The 27,235-nt window shown below is 35.9% G+C and overlaps 1 protein-coding gene across 1 annotated transcript in view; it reads right to left on the reverse strand.

Moving 5' to 3' along the window:
* Positions 1-15,784: 15,784 nt before the first annotated feature.
* The window catches only part of LOC121426512 (rho-related GTP-binding protein RhoA-B-like), a 48,855-nt gene continuing 37,404 nt past the window's right edge, over positions 15,785-27,235 (reverse strand). Inside the window, exons 4-5 of the mRNA XM_041622845.1 lie at positions 23,428-23,562; positions 15,785-17,694 (exon numbers count right to left, since the gene is read on the reverse strand). Of these exons, the coding sequence (XP_041478779.1) occupies positions 17,416-17,694; positions 23,428-23,562 (414 nt within the window). The 3' untranslated portion in view covers positions 15,785-17,415. The remainder of the gene's footprint in view (positions 17,695-23,427; positions 23,563-27,235) is intronic.

The raw sequence follows: 27,235 nt of genomic DNA on the forward strand, positions 1-27,235 counted from the left end.
CTTGGAAAATAATAATAATACAAATCATATCACTACCTGTATATTACAATTTCACTAGCGCTTCACGCTCGCATTGCCCTTTATGTGATTTACATGTCTTGCTCAATATTTGATTGAAAATCAAATTTTGAAGTCAATATGAAAAACACATTTCAGCTCGGAAACCGAACTTTCATTATTTTTTTTATTTACAAATTCATTTTTTAAAGACATAGTGCTCTGTAAAAATGTCAGTTTTATGGTCTAAATATTAACATTTTCTCCTCGCACTGCGCGCTCGCAGCTAGCACTGCATGCATGCTCGTATTTTTTTGTGAGTTACGTACATGTATATTGTAATACTATAACAAACTACTTAAAATCCCCATTTCATGACAGCTTATCCAAAATTTCGGCTCGCGATTTGCGCTCGCATTGATTGTTGAAAAATTAACTTATGCATGCATCTTATTCATAATAACAAAAGTTCTTGGAATGTCCAGTTTTCAGGCCATAATATTAACATATTTCGCGCTCTCATTAGACTTATTAGATTAATGAATAAGATATTAATTTAATAATCAAATTCGGAATGGAATATCGACAAGTTTCATCTCGCGCTTAGGAAGAGAAATGGGAAGATTTTTTAAAACTGTGATCCATATCCACCTCAGAGTTTTCCTACAAAGTGCTTGAAATACAGAGCGTAAATTGACCCCTTTTCAAATCGGAAAAATATCAAATATTTGAAGCTCGCGCTTCGCACTCGCTTATTTTCGTGATGAAAAAGGTATTTAAAATGCCCAGATTCTAGGTCGAAATCTGAAACACGCGCGCGCATGTTTATTCAGATACCCAGCTTGTTCTCTATTTAAATCATTAACCAGTTTCAGATCACAGTATCATTAGGTCGCATCAATGTTGTTAAGTTGCATATACATATCCCTTTTCACGATTGCAAAAGGTGCTTAGCCTTAGAAGTTCCATTCTTGAGGTAGAAATGTCGAATTTTTCAGCTCGCGTGCTTCTCGCTCGCATAAGTTGATTGTTGAAATATGTAACGTCTTCATGGCTAACTGCAATCAAATAAGAACGTATATATCTGCTCAAAATCCGCGTACATAGTGTCCTGGCTGCATGCATGCCCTTCATTACCGTTTTCAGGACGATTTTGGCGGATGATGTTCAGTGACCCCCACCCCCCCCCCCCCCGATGTAGATGACACCAACTTGAAACGAGGTGTGATACACCTGCTTGTTCGACAATTAGAAAGGTGTCAAAATGGTTAGCCTGCCCTTTAAGTCCTTTAAGGGTTCAAAGACGAGGGGTGTCATTTCTTTATAAATCTGAATATACCCGAGGCAAATCACATAGCCCCGCCGGCATACATGCTAAAATTTGATCACATTTCGTATGTGGAATCCTTGAGGGATTTCCTCACTGTTTGAAGGTCGGTGCGAAAAAAAATATAAAGGAATAGCATGTGCTTTTATATTTGTCATGTTTTTAAATGGCTCACTGGATGGAAACTAATAATATACATGTAGTGAAAATTGCAAGTCTTCAGCTTATCTCAATATCAATATGACGTGACGTATGAGACGCCGAATGTACCAATATTATATAGCACAATTATTTGTTATATAATCATTATTTATTAAATAATTTATATTGTTATTATTATTAACAATTATTTATATATAATTTACATTTTATTTGTAAATAATTACTATTATATAAAATAACATTTCTAATTATCTATATATATTCCAAGTCATACTTCATTATTTGTAAATAATAATATTTTGACATTCCATTATTTATAAATAATGATTATATGTTTTTCATTATTTATAAATAACTATTATTTGTTTTTAATTATCTATAAATAATGATTATTTGTTTTTCATCATTTATAAATAATGATTATTTATTTTCCTTTATTCATGAATAAGGATTATCTGTTTTTCATTATTTAAGGATTATCTGTTTTTCATTATTTATAATTAATGGTTATTTTTTTCCATTTATAAATAATGATTATTTGTTTTTCATTATTTATAAATAATAAAACTACATACTTCATTATTTATAAATAATTGCAATTCGTTTTTCCATTATTTATAAATAATAGAAAACTTGACAAACTTATTTATTAATAATGGAAAAACGAATTGCAATTAGTTATAAATAATGAAATAGGTAGTGTCATTATATATAAATAATAAAAAACAAATAATCATTATTTATAGATAATGAAAAATAAATAATCATTATTTATAAACATTGGAAAACAAATAACCATTATTTATAAATAATGCAAAACAGATAATCATTATTTATAAATTATGGAAAACAAATAATAATTATTTATAAATAATGAATAACAAATAATCATTATTTATAAATAATGAAAAACAAATAATAGTTATTTATAAATAATGGAATGTCAAACTATCATTATTTTCAAATAATGAAGTATGACTTGGAATATATATAAATAATTAGAAATGTTATTTCATATTATTTACAAATAAAATGTAAATTATATATATATAAATAATTGTTATTATTTAATAAATAATGATTATATAACAAATAATTGCGCTATATAATATTGGTACATTCGGTGCCTCATAGTGACGCAGGGGTGCACCACTGATAGGGGAGAGATCAGTGGGGTGCACTAGGCAGGGTTTCATAATCCGATGGGAGACACAGAAAATTTATTTCATTATATTTTCATTTATATATATATATATATATATATATATATATATATAACAAAAAAATAAGTCCCCCCCTTAAACAAACATCAATAATTTCCGAACCAATGCGAGTTTTTAATATATTTTTATATGAGTGTGTAGGTAATTTTATAAGCTACCCTCTCAGTAAATTTTGTGGACGTATTTTGCGTCATGCTTCAGTGAACACCGTCAGAAGGCAAAAATGTCACTTTTAAAAAGTCACAAGCCAAATATGACTTTGATTCCATTTTATTGGAACTAATTCCACATTCTCATCATGAAAAATAGCCAGAAGGCTTGTAAAAGGTACTTTCTAAAAGACGATGCAACTTTTTTGGCAAAATTTCACGGTTGAATAAACACAAGTCCATACTTGCTATAATTTGATTTTTTGCACATTTATATCAATAAGAATGAAATAATATGATGACAGTTATTTTTGGGAAGAGTATCTTCAACGATATTCATCGTTTCACGGTTCAATGAACATTTATTGAAAACAAAAATACGATTTTCAAATATCATAGGCAAGTATTGTTTCATTTTGGTAACTGAAAATGATCTTTTCTCAACTTTTTCGTTATGTTCACGACCATTTAACATGCTTCAATGATTCAAAGGCTTTTAATTAAACATTCACGCTTGAATGAACATGTGGAATGTGATAAGCTCTTTTTTACGTTATTGGAAAAAATGCAATTTGTAACTATGGATATCTGTCACAAACCTCCTTGCATAGTTCATTTGATTTGATTTTTATGAAAATCCCGATGTTTAATGCATCAGTGAGCACACAATATTCGAAAATTATGCAAATGAGAAGAAAGTTCATTGCCTTGGCCCCATTCTGTGCCGTGTTGAAAGGTTATTTTGGTGCGCGCACCATTTGGGTAGTGTTACCCTGAAGCCATGTGCGAAGTTTCATGTAAAAACTGTTGGCAGAAGTAACAAAAACCGTCCATGAAACAAACCCTCATTTCATATTTGCTAAAATTTTGACTTCCTCTCTCATAGACTTGTGTACACTATGGGTGCATATGTTTAAGAGTAACCCCTTATTCAATTTGGTGGAACTTTTTTTCAAGGCTGTCTTTAGCAATGTTATTTGGCAGTAATGTTTATCAACATATGGACAGAATTCTGTGCAAAAATGAAATCGATATGTTTATTCATGCATGAGTGAGCACGCATCAAAGTGGGAAAATTTGTATTTTCAATGTCACAGACTCATTTTAAAGCGTAATAAATTGAATATTGAGGGCAAATTCGGTTTCAAATGTTTTTTTTATCATCCATCATTTCTATCACCACACACTTTCCGAACTTTAAACATTTTCATGGTTGAGCGAGCACATTCGAAAACTTAGGAATGAATACTCTTTATGCAGCGTAAATGTATTCTTTTCGTAACAGTTTCTCATGACCAGTTTAATTTACGGGCAAATCAGTGGTGGATTCAGAATTTTAAAATGGGGGAGGGGCCTATAATCTGGGGAGCCACCAACATTTTCAAATTTTTAACATGATCTAACAAGTTGTAGAGGATACTACCATAAACCCCTATGATGATACGTCACAATACAGGGGCCGCGAAACGGTTTTCAAAGTGGGGGGGGGGGGACTGAGCCAAAAGTGGGAGGGTGGGGGCTGACCATGCAAAAAATTACAATCGTATGGTCATTTTTACATTTTTGTACATACTTTTTAAAAAAGTGGGGGCTGAACCCCCCGCTTCCGCGGCCCCTGCAATACAATGTGCTTACTCAACCATGAACATATGATATCAAAATTGTGTGTGGAGTGGTTAAATGATGGATAGTAAAACAGTATAACACCATAAAATTCACCTAAAAACAACTTTTGCCCAACTTTATATTTGCACAAATTGAAACACGAATCTTGTGACTTTCAAAAATGGTCATTTTTAATTCAATCTTTGATTACTCATGCATGACTCAACCGATCAATCTCATATTTCTTCAGGAGTTGCTTAATAAGTGTAGAAAAATACCTACCAAATATCATATCTCAAAACAATTCTGTTCAAAAGTTACAGCAATTTGATAGGGGGGACTATATATATATATAGAGAGAGAGAGAGAGAGAGGAAGGGGACAATTTTCAACCCTACACAATCATGACAATAGCAATAACAAACAATAAGTAAGAAAGGTCGTAATTTTGAAAGGTTTTTTTTTCCAAACTGGGTCCTCCTTCCACCTTCACTTCCAAGGGGGGGAGGCACTATCAATGAAATAATAATATCTTTGAGCCAAATGCCCCCACCCCCTGCCCCATATGTTTCGATTGTTTTATAATACGCTGACAAACTATTGGCATCGTAACTCCTCCGAACATTTTTTCTCTCTTATTGATCCTTGATTTACATTTTCTTCCCCCCCCCCTCCCCGCTGTCCCCTGTCCCGCTAACGGACTGAATCTGGGCTCCGTCTTGATCCAATCAATGCACAACTATGGAAAGCCAGCAATGTCAACAACTAGAATACATGTTTCTTCAAATAATTTTCAAGATAATTATGATCTATAGTCATACATTCACCATGTCACTGTTTTCTTGTCAATTCAGTAAGCTTCACTCTGTTTTCAATGGATCTTGTGCAAATTTCCTAATGAAAAACATAACATTGATGGATTTCCATAAACTTGAGATTGATTGGATCAATCTGTCTGTAACCGCTTGTGAGACCGGGCCCCGGGCTCACCAACCCATTACAAAAAGCCTCACTGCAAAATTCAATACGTATAGGTCATGGTCCCATACAACTTATTCCATGACAGGAATATATACTGTGATGTACCAGCATTATTATTGCAAGCATGGTTTATTTCCAAGTCGTCTAATGCCAATTCGTCCAGTTGCAAACTCGTCTACTATCATTTGGTCTACCATCAGTTCGTCCACTCACCACAGGGTTTACTTTCATGTATTCTAATGCCATCCCGTCTAATAACCAGTCGGGTGCAATAAACATTTAGTCCATATACCATTTGGTCTAATTGTGCAAAATGAATTAAAAGAAAATGGGTATTAGTCTAACTGGTTATTAGACGAAATGGTAATAGGCCAACTGGTGATTAGACGAAGTGATGATTTGGCCAAATGGTTAATGGACCAAATGGTTGTTAGACGAAGTGTTGATGGACGGAATGGCATTAGACTAAATGAAGGTAGACCATGTGGTGAGTGGACGAATTGGCAATTTACCGTTTGCATCACCTATGGTGATGGTTCAGAAAGGGTTATAGGATTTTTCTTTTATATAAATAATTTTATTATTATGTTTGACGGTCAGCTTCCTATACATTATGGTAATCATAGCCATAAAGTAAACTGGCTCCATCGGAGATCAGCAGCAATACAATTTTGCAGCTGAATATGGACTACCAGCCTAAAATGTACCCTTTCATCATTACCATTTATTACTGTATTCTAACCTTGATCTTATCATTTCATGCTATATGTATTTGTATGTATTATATGTTCTTTGTATTTGTTTTTTCATATGCGGAAATAAACAAGCAAACAAACGTGATACAAGAAAATATTCAACGAGTTGCCAAGTACTCATGCAGGGCCTCATGACCTTACAAAGAGTTGCTATGGAAAGCCACAACATCTAAAATGCATGCTTGTTCAAAATATTATCAAGATATCATTTTCTTGAAAATTCAACGTGCTTTTCTATGTTCACAAAGCACTTTATGTTAACTGCCATGCAAAAAAAAAATGACACTGACGGGTTTCCATATAGTTGAGGTTGATCGAATCAATCGTAACACTTTGTAAGACGGTGCCAAGATAAATACTTGATCTGTGCAATATTGGCCCAAACATAATGCAACATGAAAGATTTTTCTTTTTATTGATTGAACTTATTTCATCATCTCCATACAACTGTCCAAGTATGCCATTGTTCATCAGAGTGAATATTTTACCTTTATCTGATCTCATTTCTATGGATTCCCTTATTTTCATGTATAAATACAAATCTGGAATTTTGCCAAAGATATTCGATAATATGTTCACTCTTGACTCAACATTATATGATTATAACACATGTCAATGTAAATTATTTTATCAACCCAAGGTTCTCTTTTAAGTTCATTCCGTGTGCAATATATCAAATTGTGGAATAGCCTTGACCATATTACTCAACAAAGTTCAACACTTTCCAATTCAAACTGTCTTTAAAAAGACTGTACTTTTCTAAATATGAATTCATGCCGATTTACAATGTATTATCTATATGATGTTAAATTCTCATTCTCTTTTCTTTAATTGTAAATAGTATTTATCATGACTCTTTCCTTTCTACCTCTTCCACCTTCACTGTCTCCCTCTCTTTCTGTTTCTGTTTTTGTGTATACATATGTGTGTGTGTTTATTGTTACATAAAATTTTTAATGTATAATTTGTATAATGTGATGTTAACCTCAAATGTTTAGTGCATGTTGGGACCCTGCTTACAAGCACTGTTTGAAATTGAAAACAACATAAACATTTTGTCTTGAATGAAACTCAAACCATTGAGGAATTCTATATTGAAAGTTTAAAAAGTCTATTTCTAATCAAATACATAAGAAGCATACCTTTTATCTGTCTGTTAGGTGGGGCCTACATACTGTATATAAAGGTTGCAGCAAAGATTTTTTTAGATATATTTTGAAAAAATATTTAGATGTTGTAAATCATATTAAACATGTAATTTTACATATTTCTCTTAAAAACATGTCAAGACTTAAAGCACCATATTTACATACATCACGCCAATCTTAATTTATTCCAAATCCTTAGTTTTTTTCTTCATTTTTTAGCACTTGAAAATCAGCCAATATTTAATTACATTGTGCTCATGAGAAGAAAAAAAATTAAGATAAACCTTTAAGGTGCTTTTTAAATTCACTCAGAGAAGCATTTGTGATTTGATGATATTCCTTTTCAAATTTCCTGTTATTACATCCACTGAAGAGCAAAAAAAGTTCATCATGTTTGGTATTTGTCAGAAACCAAAATAATAGGCAAAACCACTAAATGCTATGTCAGGAAAGCTTTTGTTACATCTACATAGGAAAGTTTTTTTTTATCCATGTGAAGTTGCTTATGTGCTATTGAATAATTATTCATAAAAGAAAACATTAATATGATAATAAAATACTATGTTCATTGACCCAAAATGACCTTTGATCATGATCATTGTGATCTAAGATGTGTGCAAAACAAGTATACTTGATTACCATTATGTCTACGTTTCACGTACTAGATCCATTAACTTTCTAATTTATAATGCCAATTAAACAATGCCCCAACATGACCAAATTTCATTGACCCTAAATGACCTTTGACCGTCGGTCATGTGAGCTGAAACTTGCACAGGATGTTCAGTGATACTTGATTACTCTTATGTGTATGTTTTATGAACTAGATCCATAAACCGTTGACTTTCAAAGTTACCATGGCAATTCAACAAATACCCCCAAAGTGGCCAAAGTTCATTGGCCCTAATGACCTTTGACATTGGTCATGTGACCTGAAACTCACACAGGATGTTCAGTGACACATGATTATTCTTATGTGTATGTTTTATGAACTAGCTCCATAAAAAATTATTAAAGTTACGATGGAAATTGAACAATTACCCCTTACATACCCAAAGTTCATCAACCCTAAATGACCTTTGACCTTGGTCATGTGACCTAAATATCGGGCAGAATGTTTGGTAATACCTTATTACCCTTATATAAAAGTTTCATGAACTTGGTCCATATATCTCAAAAGTTGTGACATTTCAAAAATTTAACCTCAGGTTAAAATTTCGATATTGATTCCCCATGGTTTAAGTTCATTCTAGGTTTTGATAATGACGCTGCCTCTGCATCGGAAAATCGGTGTCAATAGTCTTGCTCTGCTATACAGGTGAGACAAAAAATATGATGACAATATCTATTTGGGGCCAATCTCAATTATCATTTTGCTATTATGCTAACTCCCATGACCAAGTGATTTTTGTTCATATGTGATGCACTATTTCAAGTAAAGGTATGTGACAGATTAGGTAATAAATTTATTTAATTCAGTAACTATGAACTCGCTTATGCTTGCATTCATTAAGTCACTTGTACTCAGACGCATTGTCTTAAAATGAACATTACTTTTGATTGATTTTCTTCATACGTGAACCATTTTATTTTATCTCAAAATGATTTTTTACATGATATATACATCTCTCATATCTTTGAGTATGTAATGATCTTCCTCTCAAACCATATGGTCAATCTGCATTGAGACTGTCCATCCTATCCATATATTATTTGTAACAATGAACATATCATTAAACTGCTTTGGCAAGAGTGTGAGTTACATACTGAAGCGAACGTTCATGGTGGCAATTGAAACAAAAGGACAAGGAAAATTATTATAAAATATACGACTTTAGATTTGATCAATCATCCAAACTTTATACATTGAATTTAAAAATAATAATAATATAGGGTATTTATATCGCGCACGCATCCACCTTGTTACATGTAGGTGCTCAAGGTGCTCCTATATTACCCGACTAAGCTAGGCGTTCATAGCGCACACAGCTTTTTAAGAATACTTCCTACTGGTACCCATTTACCTCACCGGGGTTGAGTGCAGCATATTGTGGATCAGTTTCTTGCTAAAGGAAATTACGCCATGGCTGGGATTCGAACCCACGACCCTCTGTTTCAAAGTCCGAAGACTAATCCACTGGGCCACAACGCTCCACAATAGATGACAATAATAGGGATTGATTATCATGATACACTAAATGCATTACATGTATTGATTTCCAAAGTAAAATAGAAATGTTCAAAATTATAACTAATGGTCTTATGAATGTGATCTTTGACTTACCCAATGAAACAATTCCCTGTTTGAAAGTTGCCACTTTCAGATGACAGAGTAGTAAACAATCTGGGGGCCATGTTTCATAAAACTTGTCATTATAAAACTTTGCAATATCAGTACTAAGCTACCGAAAACCTTCAATATGATTGGCCGATAGTAAATTTGTTTTAGAGATTGTGCATTCGTTACTATGACACAGAACCCTGGTCAGGGCAGATCCAGAATTTTCCAAGGGGGGGGACATTTTTCCGAGGAAAGATTTGACAAGCAAAAAAAAAAACAATTTTTTTTAAAACCAAAATTAATGATATTTTATCCCCCCAAAAAAAATTTAACAAGCAAGCAAAAAAAAAAATGCTTGTCAAGGGGGGGGGGGAGGGGCACAGGCCAGCTGTGCCCCCCCCCCCAGATCCGCCAGTGACCATGGTATAAGAGAATAATGGGTGATATCATAATACTTTTTATACACTGAGCATGGGAACCAAAACAAGATAGTTATTTGTAACTGAACCATTTGATATCATAATTCATTTCAGTTCTATATAACTTGTGATGAGTGATTCAGATTTATTCATTATTTTGATAAAGACCAGGTGGGTGTTTCATAAAGCTGCTCGTAAGTTAAGAGCGACTTTAGAACGACTGGTGATCCCTTCTTGCGGTAAGTGGTATATTGAATTTGTGATGGTTTTAGCGCGTAAGAATGGTTTACCAGTCGTTCTTAAAGTCGCTCTTATCTTACGAACAGCTTTATGAAACGGCCCCCAGGTAAAACGGTTCCTTTGTAAATGATCAGATCTGCCTTGTGGTCACCTGTGTACAAAACGCACACCTGTTTATAGTCACATAATAATTAGGCAGCGGATCACATTCAATCAAAGAAAAGAATCACATTCGATGTCCATCCATAATAGGTCCATGATCATACTACTACCGCTCTTAATTTGATTAAACACAATTTTATTTCACTAAATTACACATTTTCCATAGATCCTAGCCAAAGTTATCTGAGGTATAGAGATCAATGAAAAGCCTTAAATCCTAATATAGACCAATGATACAACTACAGATCAGTTTTCAACATTATCATCAATACTTGGGAATTAATAAAACTCTAGAACAGAAGAAAACAAGAAAAAAATCAAAGCAAAAACATAAAGAACAAAGAGAAGCTGACAAATTTACTTCGACAAAATGTCACTTTTGCTCCTTATATATATATATAGATTTACAAACTCATTTTCATACACAGTTGAACATAATACTTGCAAAGCCTCTACTTGAACATTAACATAAATAAAAATTGCGAAGGAAATGGCAAAACTCTGTACTAGTAATGGCAATAATTGGCAAAAATTGCTACATCAGTGTGTTTTAATATTATAATGATGATTCAATGTTGCAAGCGCAAAGTGTAAGCGCACCACCTTGTGTTGGTCTCTTGGCCATGGTTATTAAAGACAATTACACTTAACCTCAAAGTTGCTTAGTTTATTTACTTCTTTTACATTGTGTTGGCCCTTATTAACCCATGGCGCTATTTTTTTTTCATGATCCAGATGTGGAATCATTCGCACTAAATACTATTTGCTATTTTTGCTGGTTCGCTTCGCTCACAATTGAAAAAAAAATTACACGATTCGCCAAAACTTTTGGCTCATTACGCCACTTTCCCAATACCTTGTTAATATTACACTTGATTTAATACCCTGAAAACCAGTTTTCAAAGACACTTAGTTAAAATCCAAGATATTCAAGTGGTTTTCCATAGGCCATAAAACATTTTGCAAATATTGAACTGTTGAAAAAATAATTCAGCTTCATAATCATCGATAACAGCCCTAATAATCATGGACATATAAAATTCAAATGATGCAAAGGAGATCTTGATCATGAATTGAAAGTCTTTGTTTAGTTTGTATAATGCATACACTTGAGGTACATGTAGACCTGGGTCAAATCGGTCAGTGGGTACGCTTGAAATAAGAGATAATCAGATCAGGTGAAAATAAATTGCTTGAATGCTATAATTTATAGCCAGCAGTTACCAGATTTTACAGTCGCAGTTTTATATGTGATCCATTTTTTTAGATTCTAGCTTCAGAAAATCAATTCAACATATTCTGTCCCTCGGAAAGATCATATGTCATCAGTTACCTGGTTGCTTAAATGTCAATTCTAATTTACACAAAACAATAGTTCGATTGCATGTATATGCTTTTGCTTTTCTATATAAAAATATCTCTGTGTCTGTTCTTAACTTAATGGTCATATCGTTAGTGATTTTACGAAGCGGCTCAAACTTTAGCTGGTCTTTTCAGACGCTCATAACTTTGCGCTTTAATGGAAACCAGATTAATACCAATTCAAAGCATACATTCTATTCTTTTAAAATATTTGTGTATTTTTTTTAGAGGTAAAAACCATGTACGCGCCGCATACACGGAGCATCTAGGACGGGACTTTGACCTGTGCGTGACATTCCAGAGTTCATAGTAAACAAAGAATGGTATGAGCCAGTTCATAAATCAAAGGAAGGGGTTGAGCCAGTTCGTAAAAACTTTAAATATGCTGTTATTTTTTAAATAACACAAACTTTGATCTGAAATAGAGTGAATCACTGCTTTCATCAACAAAAAATAAATTTAGAAAATTTGACTGAAAAATTAGGTTTGAGACGGTTTGTAAAAATCACTGATGATATCTCAATATCTATGTTGAATTTCAATATTCAAAATACCATGTAAAATGTAAATTTCCGTATATTCATTAAATTTTAAATAAATAAAACCATATGAGCCTCAAAGCATATATAATCTGCTTGACTCTCACTGAGATAGTCCTAATACTGCAAGCCTCTTGAATCCCTTTAACACTACCAATAATCCTGTTTGCGGTGGATTGATATAAACATTTCTGGCTATTCCAAATAACCCAAGTTCACGAATGTTGCTAGAAAAATAAAGATTAGGTCTGAATGACAGGATATTTATATTACATGGCGCATTCTTATCTTCCACTATATATACATTAAATACATGATATGTAATAAAAAGAAACAGGACTTTAGGAAGTTGCAAAAGAATAGAAAAATCAAAATAGGGAAGAGAACATTCCATTTTTCTTCCCATGATCCATGCACACAAAAATAGCACTGAACACATCTGGGGGGCGTTTCATCAACATTTTTGTATGACGAGATCTGACATCTTTCCTTGATTCTGATTGGCTGAGAAGCAATGTTACTATGGTAATTGTCGGATAAAACAGGACTTGTCGGATAAAATCCTTTCATGAAACGCTCCCCTGAGCAGGTTAGAGGGAAGAAATAGGTAGAGAGGGGGGGGGGGGGGGGGGGTTGAGAAAAAGGAATGAGAGAGGAGTTGGGGGTATACATGTAGATGGGATAATGGATGGAAGGAGAGGGAGAGAGAGATAAAGAGATAGACGGGAAGGGGGAGGGAGAAAGATGAGGAGAGAAAAGAAAGAGAGGCCGAGATTAAGAGAGTCTGAGAGAAACAGAAACGTGAAGAAAAGACACAAAAACACAGTGAGACAGAAAAAAGGACATTGAAACAGACACACATGTTTTGCACACAAAAAAGGCAGACAAAAAATAATTTACAAATGCATGAAAATACAAGAGACTAAAAGAGTTTGAGATAAACAATGAAAATTGTGCTCAAGGTTTGATCTGTGTTCTACAATACATATCATAAAGTGGGCAAGATATACAAACATATAATTGAGTAATATATCACAATGAATGTCACCTTATAATAATATAATACTTAGTGTCAGACAAAGTATGATGTGGTAAAATTGCACAATCTCTATTCTTGTTAAGTGACAGGATGTAATACTCTATAAATAGCAATATTGCTAGTTTCTCTCTTCAATGTGCAAGGATGTCAAATGGGCTACAATTTTTATCATTTATGGAAAATAACACGATTAATGTTTTACATATGGCACAAAAAGAAGAAGTATCTATATTATATCACACTCATGGCTTTTAACTCATCAATACAGAATAATTCCTATTTTCCATTTACCACAATCATTATCGGATGAATTAGTCTGCAATTTTAAGGGGACATGGAAAGTGGTTATTAGTGACTAGTTTATTTACAGCCATCATACAATTCATGTGTTGGGATTAGTAGAGGGCCAAAAACAAAGCCATAGAAAGAACATACTGACCAGGGGCCCGTTGCATAAAACTTTTTACCTGAGAAAACTCAGGTTGTTTGTACTGGAGATTTTACCCTGTGTTAAAGTCAATGGCAGAAATCAGACTAACCTTAGTTTTCAGTTTTTACCAGAGTTTTCTCAGGTAAAAAGTTTTATGAAACAGGCCCCAGGGTGACCAGGATTGAATAGTCTAAATATGGGACACTTCAAAGTCAGATTGGTGGGGTAATGAGCCAAACATTTTTATATGCTTTTCACACTGCACTTTTTGTCCGTAACCCTGGGAAATTGGTGGGGCTAAGGGGGGGAGGGGGGTCTTAGCCCCACCAATTTCCCGGGGTTAAGCTTCGCCCACTTCGTTTTCACATTGCGTTTTAGCAAAGTGGGCTAGCACGGTAAATAGTGCGGTACTATCTGACCCTGCAAAAAAGCAGGGTTAGCCGGCATATTGTGGTGCTAGCACCACAATCGCGGTGCTAAGAGATGCAGTGTGAAAACGAAACAGAGCTAAGGAGAGTGGGGCTAAGCATTAGCAAATCACAGATGTTGAATTGCACGTTAATCACGCTCTGTATGGTAAAATCATCAATATTCATGAGCTGAGGGATAGTCCAGGGTTAAGGCATTAACCCCGGCTGAGCAGATAGTATGGGTTAAGAAAGACAGTGTAAATCGAAAAAAAGAAAGTATGGGGTTAAAGATAGTACGGGTTAAGGATAGTATGGGGTTAAGGAAATGCAGTGTGAAAAGCATAATAGAGGGCTAAACATGGTGTACAAGGCAAAATTTCTAAAAAAGCCAGCAATAATAATTTTTGACTTTCTTGAATAAAAAAAACTTGAATTTTATGGTTTTGCTACAGTCCTATACCCCCTAACAAAATCCTCGTTGGAGAAACCAAGATATTTCATTCCCAAGCGCTATCAACCCTGAATCGCCATATAATCCCTCTTATGTAACGTTTCTCCTCTGCAGCTAGGCGCAAGCCAGAGGGTTTGACTACAACAGCTGTGATATTTTGTAAGAGCAGCTCTGCCTGTAGTAGGCCTTTAGAAAATGAATTATTTTATTTGATATTTAATCAAGTTTTCACAGGCATATTGTATTTTGAAATCCAATGTTATTCTGTTTTCAGTTTCGAATGAAGAAAATCTGCCCCAAAATAAGTAAACTACTAAAGAGAAATAAAAAATAACTGCATGCGATGGCGAGCGAGTTTGCTTCAATCGGCGCGCTGCGTATGTAATTGCGGTTCATTTTTTTGGAGCCATCGAGGTCAAGAAACGCATGTTTAGATACTTAAATAACTGGCCCAGGGTGATGACATTTTCCATGGTTCCTAATCGGGGTTTGTTTTCTACGACTATTTTGCATCATGATAGATTTTGACACGATATTCAGAACACGACATCACATTTCTTTCTTTTTTCTTTACCTGCTATGCATATGAGAAAAAATATAATGTTTGACTCTCCTCACATAAAAGTGTTTAAAATCATGAATGGGACAAAACGGTGTCTCGGGCAGGACTGCATGCGATGGGGAACAAATTGCGGAAATGTGGGACTGTCACTTGCCATCTGTGACAGACATCAGGGGCCGATTGCACGAAAGGGTCTTTCCAAGGACCGTCCTTCGTGTCGCCCATCTTTTATGATACGCTATAAGCGGAGTGTTTCTGAAATTTATGATAAAAAATAAGATTCGTTAGCTTGTTCTTAAATCAAATTTTATACAATTTCATGATATATTACATCATTTTATAAACAAATATTTTGTTTATTTTAACGGACGAATAGAATATGTTTGCAGATGATTGGTTTAAAATGCGTTTCACATGGCGCATCATAAAAGATGGGCGACACGAAAGACGGTCCTTGCAAAGACCCTTTCGTGCAATCGGCCCCAGGGTCCTGTAACACAAATGTTAGCAATTAATCGTACCCTTGATTTTCACGATTGATTGTACACTGTAGTCAATGCAATCGATCGTAGAAAAGTGTTCTACGATCATTGCTCAGTTTTGTGTTACAGGCCCCTGGTCACCCTGTACAGACATCTTTATGCTTCTGCACCAATTGTATGGTGCCCTTGCACTGATAATGCAATGATCCTACGTCAATCATATACATGTAAGACACCTCTATGGTTGGCTACATTTTTAATGATCTTTTAAACAAAATCGATTGCGAAATCATACAAAAATTGATTAGGACAAGATCAGGGAAAAGATCACCTAACAGCCACCCTACAATGACCCCAGGGGCCCAGACCATATGTGAAAGGGCATTACAAATGGGCTTTCTAATGGAATCTCTCCCTCATCGAGAGCTGTAACTGGTAGAGCTGTTATGATTTGCATTTCTAACAAAAAAGGGAAAGTACTGGCTAAATTGTATAGCATTTTCGAACATCAGCTAGATAGCATGTTATGATTTGCTTTTCTAACAAAAAAGGAAAGTACTGGCTAAATTGTATAGCATTCTCAAACATCATCTAGATAGCAAAAAAAAATTTGTAAATTGGCAAAGAAAATGGCAAGAATGATCCCATTCAGATTTCAGTTTTGATTTGGCAATTTTGTTATGGTTATAGGAGTTATAAGAGTATATAGTGTTGGTTATAGGAGCACATACACTTTTAATGTATACATGTTATAGAAGAAACTTTATGACCATGATCAAAGTTTATGAGGAATGATCACAAATTTGCAATCATGATAACGTACATGTACATTGTAATGAAACACATTTTTATTTCTTTGCCTGATCATTAGGACCAGGCCATCTGAAAAACATCAGCACTTGTCAATCTTCAGCCGTTCATTTGGATAATAACAACAAAATTAATAATATTCCGCTTTAATATAGCACTTAATACATTGGAACAACTTCTATGCGCTATACATATATATTATTACTCCGGTCATCTGATCTTGGCATGCCTACACACAATGTATGCACTTTCCCCACTACCTGGGGAGCATTCTAACAAGAATTTCAATACTCGATTGCTAGGCATTACTATATAGGCTTTTTCATCCTACCAGGTACCCATTTAACACCTGGGGGGAGAGTGGCAAATTGTGGATTGACGCCTTGCCACAGGACGCTAGGCTGCGGTGGGGTTCGATCACATAACCCTTTGGATTACAAATCGAGAGTCAGAACCGCTACACCATGATGCTTCCACTGTCCACACTAGATCCAGCCATTCCTGATGGAGTAGATATGTCAACACATCTTTATGAGCAGACTTTAGTGACAGGGCTTAAGGATCCTCAAATGAATTGCAGAACTTCTTTATTTAAAAAAATAATCTCTGGATTCCTTAATCTCCTAAATTGGAATATTACTATTCATTAACAATATTCACACAGATCTCTTCTGAAGTATTCCTGTTAGTCTTGGTCCTGCCAAGACAGAGTTGTTCCATCACAACTTCATTCAAAATTAGGTCTCATTCTCCTGGTCCTGGACTAGGCTTGCATCTAAATCTTTCATTCCAGGATGAGAGTTTACTTACAATCTTCAAAATGATTCCTTGTGAATTCAAATCTGAATTCAATCCATGAGAAGCTGCAACTTTTTTTCTGATCACATGACCAAGCACGACTTCCGATCTTTGTCCAGCACCATCGATTTCACTCTCACTTTCGGCGTTATTACCTCTGCCCTTTTCCTGAACCTCAGAGATTCGGTAATAGAAAGTCTTTTGCTTTCATTCGGTAAGTCCACATATGATTTTTGTAGATTGAGTTTGCCGATTGACGCTAAGGCGGCCATCTCGAAGACCTCTCGTACCCCTGATGAGTTGGTTCTCGCAGAGCTCTCTACGTACGCAACGGCTCCGATCTGGGATGCCAACGTGCTACCCTGTATACAGTAAAAGAAAAATATATATATTTAGAGAGAGTGAGATAGAGAGATGAATGGAAGGGGGGATGGGGATCAATTAGAGAGAGAGAGAGAGAGGAGAAGAAGTGAGAGAGGGAGAGAAAGAAAAAAAGAATAATATAATAGAGAGGTGGGGAAAGTGAGATGAAGCAATATTAATAATGAGATTGGATATGGGAAGGGAACAAGAGAGAGAAATTAAAGGGAGAGAGGGGGAAGAGTGGAAGGGAGACAGAGAGCAAAAGATGAAACAGGAACAATAAAACATAGGTCCGTATTCTGAAGTCAGTTTTAACTAAGACCACGGTCTAACTCTGTGCTAAAAGTATGGAGAGCCAAAAATTCAAATATTCTGTTTATATTGTATATTTATTTTGCTTACTATTTTGTTTCCTTCTGCTTTAATAATGAAGTAAATACTTCAGTTATCATTCCCAGACAGTTCAGAATGATTTCAGTGTCAAATTAGTTAATAAATTGGATTTGTACTGTTAGTGATTCGTGCCCGAATTGGCTATCCATAGTTAAACCACAACTTTAAACCAGGGTTTAATTTAACCTGAGTTCAAAATATGGGCCAAAGTGTTTATGTGATACAGGAAAAAAATATTGATACGAGAGTTTGGGCAGTCACTGCCCGGTATCCTGTGAATGTGCCCCTGATGGGAAATTCTGATTTCAACTCTTCTCTGCCAACCTGCACTGTTAGAAAGTTTATCCTTAAAATAAAAGAAGTTCCTGCAGCAGAGTCTCGAGAACACAGGTCTGTAATCTTACCGGATTGCGTAATCTTACAGGGAATTGGTACTTGGTGTACATGTATGTAACCTTACAAATTTCCTTAAAAGGAAACACCATTTTCCCCTTTTTAAACAGACCTATTCTGTTAGATTGCAGAAAAATTCCTGTTTTATGAATTTCAGAATGATTCTGTTATTGCTTTCTGCAAAATCTTCTGTTTTTTCTGTAAAATCAGGGGTTTTTTTAACAGTGTGTACAAGAACATTTCAGTATCATAAAAGCTAAAAAATCAGTGTTCAGGTGAGGAAATCAGTATTTTCAAAGAAATACTATAGGAGTACACATAAAACTGGAACTTTAGAAATCAGTATTTTGCATAAAACCATCTGTTTTTCAGTACTAAATACAGAAAATCTGTATAATTTGGCAGCTCTGTTACAGAATGTTTCCAAAAATACAAAAGGTCTGTCTCACAGAAAGTGGTATCATACTAAATAATACAAATCAGCCATAGCATTAGTAGGAAATACAGGCATGTGGTATCTTTGGAACATTTCTGAAATGGCAGAGGCATAGAGGACTGCCTTTGGACTGTTTTGAAGGTAACACGTTTGGTTAATTATGCAAATCCAAGAATTTTATGTGTAATGAAATATTGATATGGACCCTTGTCATGTGATAAACTACCATCAACTCAAAACCATTACCAGTTCGATACGTCACATTATTCCATGGTCCTGTCTTAAAAAGAGTTGTGATCGATTTGATCAATCTCAACTATTTGGAAATCCATCAATGACGTAATTTGTCATATGGGAAATGTACAAAAAGTTTCTTTGGAAACAGAGGAGCACCCCCCCGGGGGGGAGGGGGCGGTCAAATATATTGCAGTACACATGCATGACCTAAAAAAACAGGTTGAAAGTTTTTTTTTACAGTTTTGGACGCGGGCTGTGCGTGCACTCGATAAGAGTATCAAAAACAATGATTTTCAAAACAAGGGTGGTTTCGAAAGAATGGTCAATTGCGGGGTCAAAGACACTGTATTTAGGGTATGTTTTTTCCCCAAAGCTTTTTCCCCGGGGTCATATTCTGGCGACAACTATTTTAGAGGCCAAAATGTGTAACTTGAAAACATGTTTAGGGGGTTATTTTGCACACAGAGAAAAACTTGTTAGGGGGTGTTTGGAAATAATTTGGTCGTGCATGTGTACAGGTAATAAATTTTACTGTCCCCCCTCCTGGGGAGCACACTGCATTGTTAAGACAATGATGCATTCATGAATATATATATTCTAGTTAGCAGGGTGGGAGGGGGGGTATCTGTACTCTCAAGATACTGAATCAGAAATTAATCAATTTTGAGTACTTTGGCTTTCCATAATTCATCATACTCATCATGGCATACATCAATGAGTGAAGCACTGTGAAGTAAGATTGAAGAGGAAATGTGTTGTTTGTGAGGCAAATTTTCTTGTTGCTCTTGTAACTTCTAGAGGAGACAAGAAAGATTAATTTCAATTTCAATTTTAAAAAACCATCATGTCTCCTCTTTGGCTTCTCTTAAAAGAATATGGTTTTGTATTTTTAGCAATATTTTTATATCTTTCATTCATTCACTCATTTTCATTTCATTGTTTTCTGATGTTCAATAAATGCAGAAATTCATTTCTTAATTAATTCAATATCAATTCTATATTCATTAATCCTATGCTAATATTTCATTTATTCATTCATCAAATCCTTTTCTATTTCAATTACTAAATGATATCTTATCTGTTTTATTTAATTATTATTATCATTATCATAAATATCAATATCATCATCATAATTACATAACTACTATTGGGGGATGGTGAGGCTATTTGATAATCCACTTTTATATAGCGCTTAATACATTGAAACGTCTCTAGGCGCTTTACAGATATATTATTACCCTGGTCATCGGATCCTGGCATGCCTGCAAACAATGTATGCATCTTATCCACTCCCTGGGGAGCATTCCAACAAGAGTTCCAAGACTCAATTGCTAGGCATACTACACAGGCTTTTGCATCCTACCAGGTACCCATTTAACACCTGGGTGGAGATTGGCAATTTGTGGATTGGCGCCTTGCAAAAGGATGCTAGGCCATGGTGGGATCCGAACCCATGACCCTCTGATAACAAGGCGAGAGTCAGAACAGCTACACCTCAATGCTTCCACTTGATAAAGTGGAGCCAATCAAATAACTTTAATTTTTGTTTTCTTCATAACAGGTAATACCTTTTTTTCATTTTGCCATTACCCAATCCTCTTAACTTTAATACACTACTCCCCAGTCCAAAAGTCGATACCATTATCACGTCAATATTCAGAGTCAAAGAGACAACAATACCATCATGATTGCCATGCAAGGATGGAACATTTTCTATGACACCATCAATTTTCAATTTCATACATGTATAATTCATCTTCATTCACCAATGTGAATATCATAGCATTGCATCTTACCTGTACGTATCAACAAAAGAATAATCATGGAATTAATTTCTGCAGATAGCAAGGGGGCATATATATATGCATTATAATGTAGTGGATTTGTTACAGGTATTTCTAATAATCATTTGACATGGAATCTACAGTGCCCCCTTTTCTCAAGTTCATCAAACGGAGGTGGTGCATGCCCAGGACCAAAATCCAGTTGAAACCAATTAGAGCAAAACCAATTGAAACCAGTTGGCCAACTGGTTTCAATAGGGAAATTGGAACAACTGGTTCCAATTGAAAACCAGTTGCCAACTGGTTCCAGTTAAAACCAATTGGGCAACTGGAACCAGTTGGCAATTGGTTTCAATTGGTTTTCAATTGGTTCCAGTTGTTCCAATTTCCCTATTAAAACCAGTTAAATCCAATTGGAGGCAACTGGTTTCAATTGGTTCCAGTTGAAACCAATTGGAGGCAACTGGTTTTCAACTGGAACCAGTTGAAACCAATTGGTTTCCAACTGGATCCAATTGGAACTTCCAGTTGGAATGAACTTAATTAGTTACAAATTAATTAGCATTTGCACTAACTATTGCTCATGCCAACACAGAAGCAGTGTTATTTGTCTATTAATACCAATGTAAAGGGCATTGATAAAATACAGACTTTCATATGCATATATTCATATTGGAGTTCTTCAAATATATGTATTTTCATTTGATGTAATTTGGTAACAGTTAGTGGTGTACTAATTATCTTTAAATCTGTTTTAATTATAATCTATAACATTTATGAACATGGTTTTCACTCTTAAGTATTGGAAACACTTATCTGAAAAAAGTGTGGAACTTCAAATTGAAAAAAATTAAATAGATACATTGTAAATTATGATGAATCTCATAAAACATTAATCTGTGCACACTGGCAGAAAATATGCAAATTAACTGGTTTCAATTGGATCCAGTTGGGTAACTGGAAAATTTCCAATTGGAAACCAATTGGAAATCATTTCCAGTTACCCAACTGGATCCAGTTAGGATTTCCAGTTACCCATGCAACTGGTTCCAGTTTTATTTCCAGTTACCCAACTGGTTCCAATTAGAATTCAGTTACCCATCTTTCCAGTTAGAAGTCATCTCCAGTTACCCAATTGGTTCCATTTAGGATTTCCAGTTACCCAACTGGTTCCAGTTAGAAATCATTTCCAGTTGGAAGTCATTTCCAGTTACCCAACTGGTTCCAGTTAGGATTTCCAGTTGCCCAACTGGTTCCAGTTAGGATTTCCAGTTACCCAACTGGTTCCAGTTAGAAATCATTTCCAGTTGGAAGTCATATCCATTTACCCAACTGGTTCCAGTTAGGATTTCCAGTTGCCCAACTGGTTCCAGTTAGGATTTCCAGTTGCCCAACTGGTTTCAATTGGTTTCAACTGGAAATTGTTAAATTCCAGTTAAAACCAATTGAAACCAGTTGAAACCAATTGAAACCAATTGAAACCAGTTGGAAATCCAACTGGTTTCAATTGGATTTTGGTCCTGGGTGAAGCCAACAATTTATTTTTCTTTTAGTATTTGAATTGTTTTTGCCTTTGTGGCCAATGGAATAGCGTTGTGGCCCAGTGGATCAATCTTCGGACTTTGAAACAGAGGGTCGTTGGTTCGAATCCCAGCCATGGCGTAATTTCCTTCAGCAAGAAACTGATCCACAATGTGATGCACTCAACCCAGGTGAGGTAAATGGGTACCGGTAGGAAGTAATTCCTTAAAAAGCTGTGTGCGCTATGAAGGCCTAGCTTAGCCGGGTAATATAGGAGCGCCTTGAGCACCTAACAAGGTGGATATGTGCGCAATATAAATACCCTATATTATACTTATTATTTCCTGCCATTAATCATTAAACAACCCTTAAAAATATAAAATTTTCTAACTTTTTAAACAAGAAGAGAAATCCTTAAAAATCCAAACACTTCCATCCAACCCTCTTTCTATCCCTCACCCATTCCCCTATCATTCCCTCTCTAATCCCCTCCTTTACTCGGGGGGGGGGGGGGGGGGGGGGGGTGGCAGTCAAATGTATTGCTGTACACAAGCTTGGCCAAATTATTTCCAAACACCCCCTAAACAAGTTTTTCTCTGTGTGCAAAATAACCCCTAAACATGTTTTTCGCAGGCTTTATTTTCACATTTGGCCCCTAAACAAGTTGTCGCCAGAATATGACCCTAGGGGGAAAAAAACATACCCTAACCATGTTTGGCTAGTCTTAAAAAAAAAAGCTCTGGAAAAAACCATACATTTGACCCTGCGATTGACCATTGACCAGTCTTTCAAAACTTCCCCTTTTCTTTGAAAATTTTGTGTTTTTGATACCATTAACGAGTGCACACCCAGGCCCGCGTCCAAAACTGAAAAAACACCCCTTTCAACATGTTTTTTTTGTCACCCGTGTGTACAGCAATATATTTGACTCCCCCGCCTTTACCCTCTCTTAATCACTTGAAACAAACCTTATCATGTGACACTGGAATCATCTTCATCTCCGTAAGCCTGGTCATAACGTGGATGTCGTTGCGTAGATCGGACTTGCATCCAGCGACAATCACCGGACACTTCGGACAGTGTTTACGGATCTCTGGGAACCACTGCCATTTAAAAACAATGAGAGAATATTTTTAAATTATGCAATCAGCTAGGACAACAATTTCTGCAGCTTTTTATATGTTTTTGACCAAAAGCTACAGTACAGTCTCTGTTGTTCTGTTGAACTATATTTGCTACACAATCCTGAAATATGCAACAAAATAATAGGTTTACAAGATCAGCCATTATGAACTTTCCTTTTGAAAACTGCAGGGAATTCCCTAGCTGTTCAAACCATACTAGGCTACATAAATGCATTCTTAAGATGCAGACTCTAGGCAATAGAAACTGATACCAATTTCTCACAACTTTCTGCTATTAAGCTGAACTGTGAATACATGGCACCATATATCTGAGGAAAAATACACACGTGTAGGCTTAGATACCTACTACAAATCTCTTTCAACTATACTTCTCATCAATTTATTTGCTGTTTCAGCAACAAATACTCATTGCTTGAATTCTTTTCAATCTCTTGCTCCCTGCATTTGTAACAAACTCCCTCCAGTCTCCTTGCTTATTTTTGTCTTAAAGGACGAGTCCACCCAAAAAAACTTGATGTGAATAAAAAGAGAAAAATTCAACAAGCATAACACTGAAAATTTCATCAAAATCGGATGTAAAATAAGAAAGTTATGACATTTTAAAGTTTCGCTTCATTTCACAAAACAGTTATATGCACATCTTGGTCGGTATGCAAATGAGGAACTGATGACATCACTCACTCACTATTTCTTTTGTATTTTATTATATGAAATATTTATATTTTCTCATCATTGTCATGTGAAATAAAGTTTCATTCCTCCCTGAACATGTGGAATTCCATTATTTTAATACCCCCATCTCACTAGATGGCGATTCCACTGCGATCGTCAAAAATCGACAAAGCGTGGTATATCGTAGCTTGAACGTGGCTTGATCTTTTAAATCTTCTCCGTCGTACCTTGATCTTTTCTGAAGCGGCAAGGATCGCCACCATCTTCCTGGTCGCCACAAAATTTTGAACATGTTCAAAACTTACGTAGCGAGATCGCGGAGGTGCTAAAGCGCATCATAATCGAGTCAAGAGCGTATTACAAACGACATATTCGTAGCTGTAACGAAGCTCCAACGCACAAAGCATAGTAGAAGCGCATTAAAAGCGGCACCGATCGCCCGTGTTTTTCAGGCCCGTTCCCAAGACAATTCTGCTACGCTGCTTCCGTTTACGAGGCGACTGCCTTGCGCTCGACACGCTTCACACCGTTTCCACCACGACGCTTTCCCTTTTTTGGCATGTGGCACACGTTCTCAGCCCGCTGCAGGCATTCGCGTTGCGCTTTTGCTGCGCCGCTGATGACTGGCCAGCGATTGAGCATCGACCGTCTGCGCTGCTATGAAACAACGTGCCAATGGTAGCGGATTATCACATTTTCAACAGATTACGAGGCGACACCACGACGTTTTCAAATATACTTCCCAGAAAAAGGACCAAAAAGGGAAGCTGCCCAATCTGTTATGCCGGCGGTCCAAGAGGAAGCGAACAAGAGGTTATGGTGGTGGTAGAGGAGGAGGAAGAGGAGGAGGAGGAGGAGGTATAGTAGGAGGATGAAAATCTAACTGCTGAGCCAGCTTGAAAGAGAGAAAAAAAAGACGCTCGCATGTCTTGATGACGAAATGGGTTACCTCCGCAAAAATATATAAATTGAATATGTTTTAAAAATAGAATGAATTCTAACTACAGTGACAGTAAACAATATTAAAATTTTAATGATTCGATCACTGATGTATTGATTGGGAAAGCACACTTTATGGGATTCTGGCATTGTGCCACCCCCCCCCCCTTATGAGTGCTCTCACATCAGTAGACTACTTTTTGAATGCAAATTTGAAAGGAATTTACCTAACAATTTCGAGTGACAAACTTTTGTGCAAAAAAATAAACAAAATATAAAACATTTTTATGCTCTTTTATGAAATTCTGGATGCATCCCTCATATTAACTATTAGGCTCATCGACATCTTTTGAGTGAAATTTTAATGTATATTGTATATTATGACTTAAGTGACAGCCAGGATCGGACCCAGTATCTTTTTGGCCTCCTCCTTCTACTGTCCTCGTATCAGGTCCTCGTATTCAACTTCTAATTGAAGTTGTTGTATAATGCTAAGATGTATAAGTCCAACCAAATTCTGGACATCCATCTTGGTCGGAGGTTTGCAATAGACTGAAAAATGTCTCATGTGCCGCGATCAATATACCGATTGCTAAAAATCGTTTCAAGAGCCCATCATGAACGTAACACAATCGTTCCATTCGTAGCACCACCGTACCGAGGTCCTAATTAGCGTATGGGCCTCGTTGTACGGTCGCTTTGATCGCAGAAGCAGCGCATCACATCTGCCTCAAATCGTGGCAAGAGAGTGGCAGCGTCGTACTACCAGCGTATTACCATCGCCTTCAGCGCAGGTCCGTCGCAGTGAAGTTGTAGTGCAATCGCCTCGCAGGCTAAAAATAGAATTCGAGGACGATTCTGCTACGCTTTGCGGGATTTAGACAGATCGCCATGGTCGCCATGGTCGCCATGATCGCCATCCTAGTGAGATGGGGGCCTAACTTTTTGTGCTTCAGGCAAGGAGGTCCTAATCGTCAAATTCGTAAAAATTGAAATATTGTATAATTCGAACAATAAAGAACAATAAAAAACAAAAGAAATAGTGAGTGAGTGACATCATCGACTCTCTTATTTGGATGTAACTGGCTCGTTCATATAACTATTTTGTTAAAAATAAGCGAAACTTTGAAATGTCATAACTTTCTTATTTTACATCCGATTTTGATGAAATTTTCAGCATTGCGCTTGTCTGATTTTTCTCTATTGATTCAAATCAACACTTTTCTGAGGTGGACTTGACTTTTTAACATTTCATGTTCCATGGGAAAAGGTCCCGGGGGGGCCACTTACATTGGCGAGTGGATACCATGCGCGACCAAAAAAACACGTAAAAAGGATGTCTTTTTCACGATAGGGCACGTTACGTACGTAACGTGAAAAGGGTGTCAAAAACACAAAAATAATGAAAAAAGGGTATCTATTTCGCTAGTAAAATTACGTGTTTAGGGTCGAATTTGCGGGATGATAAAACAAAATTAAAATGTTTTATAAAGGATGTCCTTTTTGCCCCAACACTACGTGTTTAGAGTCCTATTTGCGCGAGGTGTAGAAGGTGGGGTCGTACTAAACCAAATAAGGTAAAGCCGACAACCAAAGGACCCGTAACAATAAAACATTCCTTTACTTGTTTAGGGGTTCATTTCAGGAAATATTTGCCAAGAGTATCGTTTTGTTTCCAATACTTGTTAAGGGTAGGGTTTCACACGCCAATACTTGTTAAGGGGTGCATTTTCAGAATATGGAAATTACGTGTTTAGGGTGCTTTTCGAGACCCCATGGTCGCGCATGGTATCCACTCGTGAATGGAAGTGGCCCCCCCGGGGAAATGGTGCTTTACATAAAAAAATTAAATCAAGTAATTAATATCATTATATGTAAATATCGCAGCATTGCTAGTGAAAAAATTATGTTATTATTTATCATCCTTCTTGTGTGACATACATCCAAGCATGATTGAAACATTTAAGGACAAGCCCACCCCTACAAAAAATCAATTTGAATAAATATAGAAAATTCTAAC

This window comes from Lytechinus variegatus, chromosome 13 (genome assembly GCF_018143015.1).
Source record: "Lytechinus variegatus isolate NC3 chromosome 13, Lvar_3.0, whole genome shotgun sequence".
Taxonomy (NCBI): domain Eukaryota; kingdom Metazoa; phylum Echinodermata; class Echinoidea; order Temnopleuroida; family Toxopneustidae; genus Lytechinus; species Lytechinus variegatus.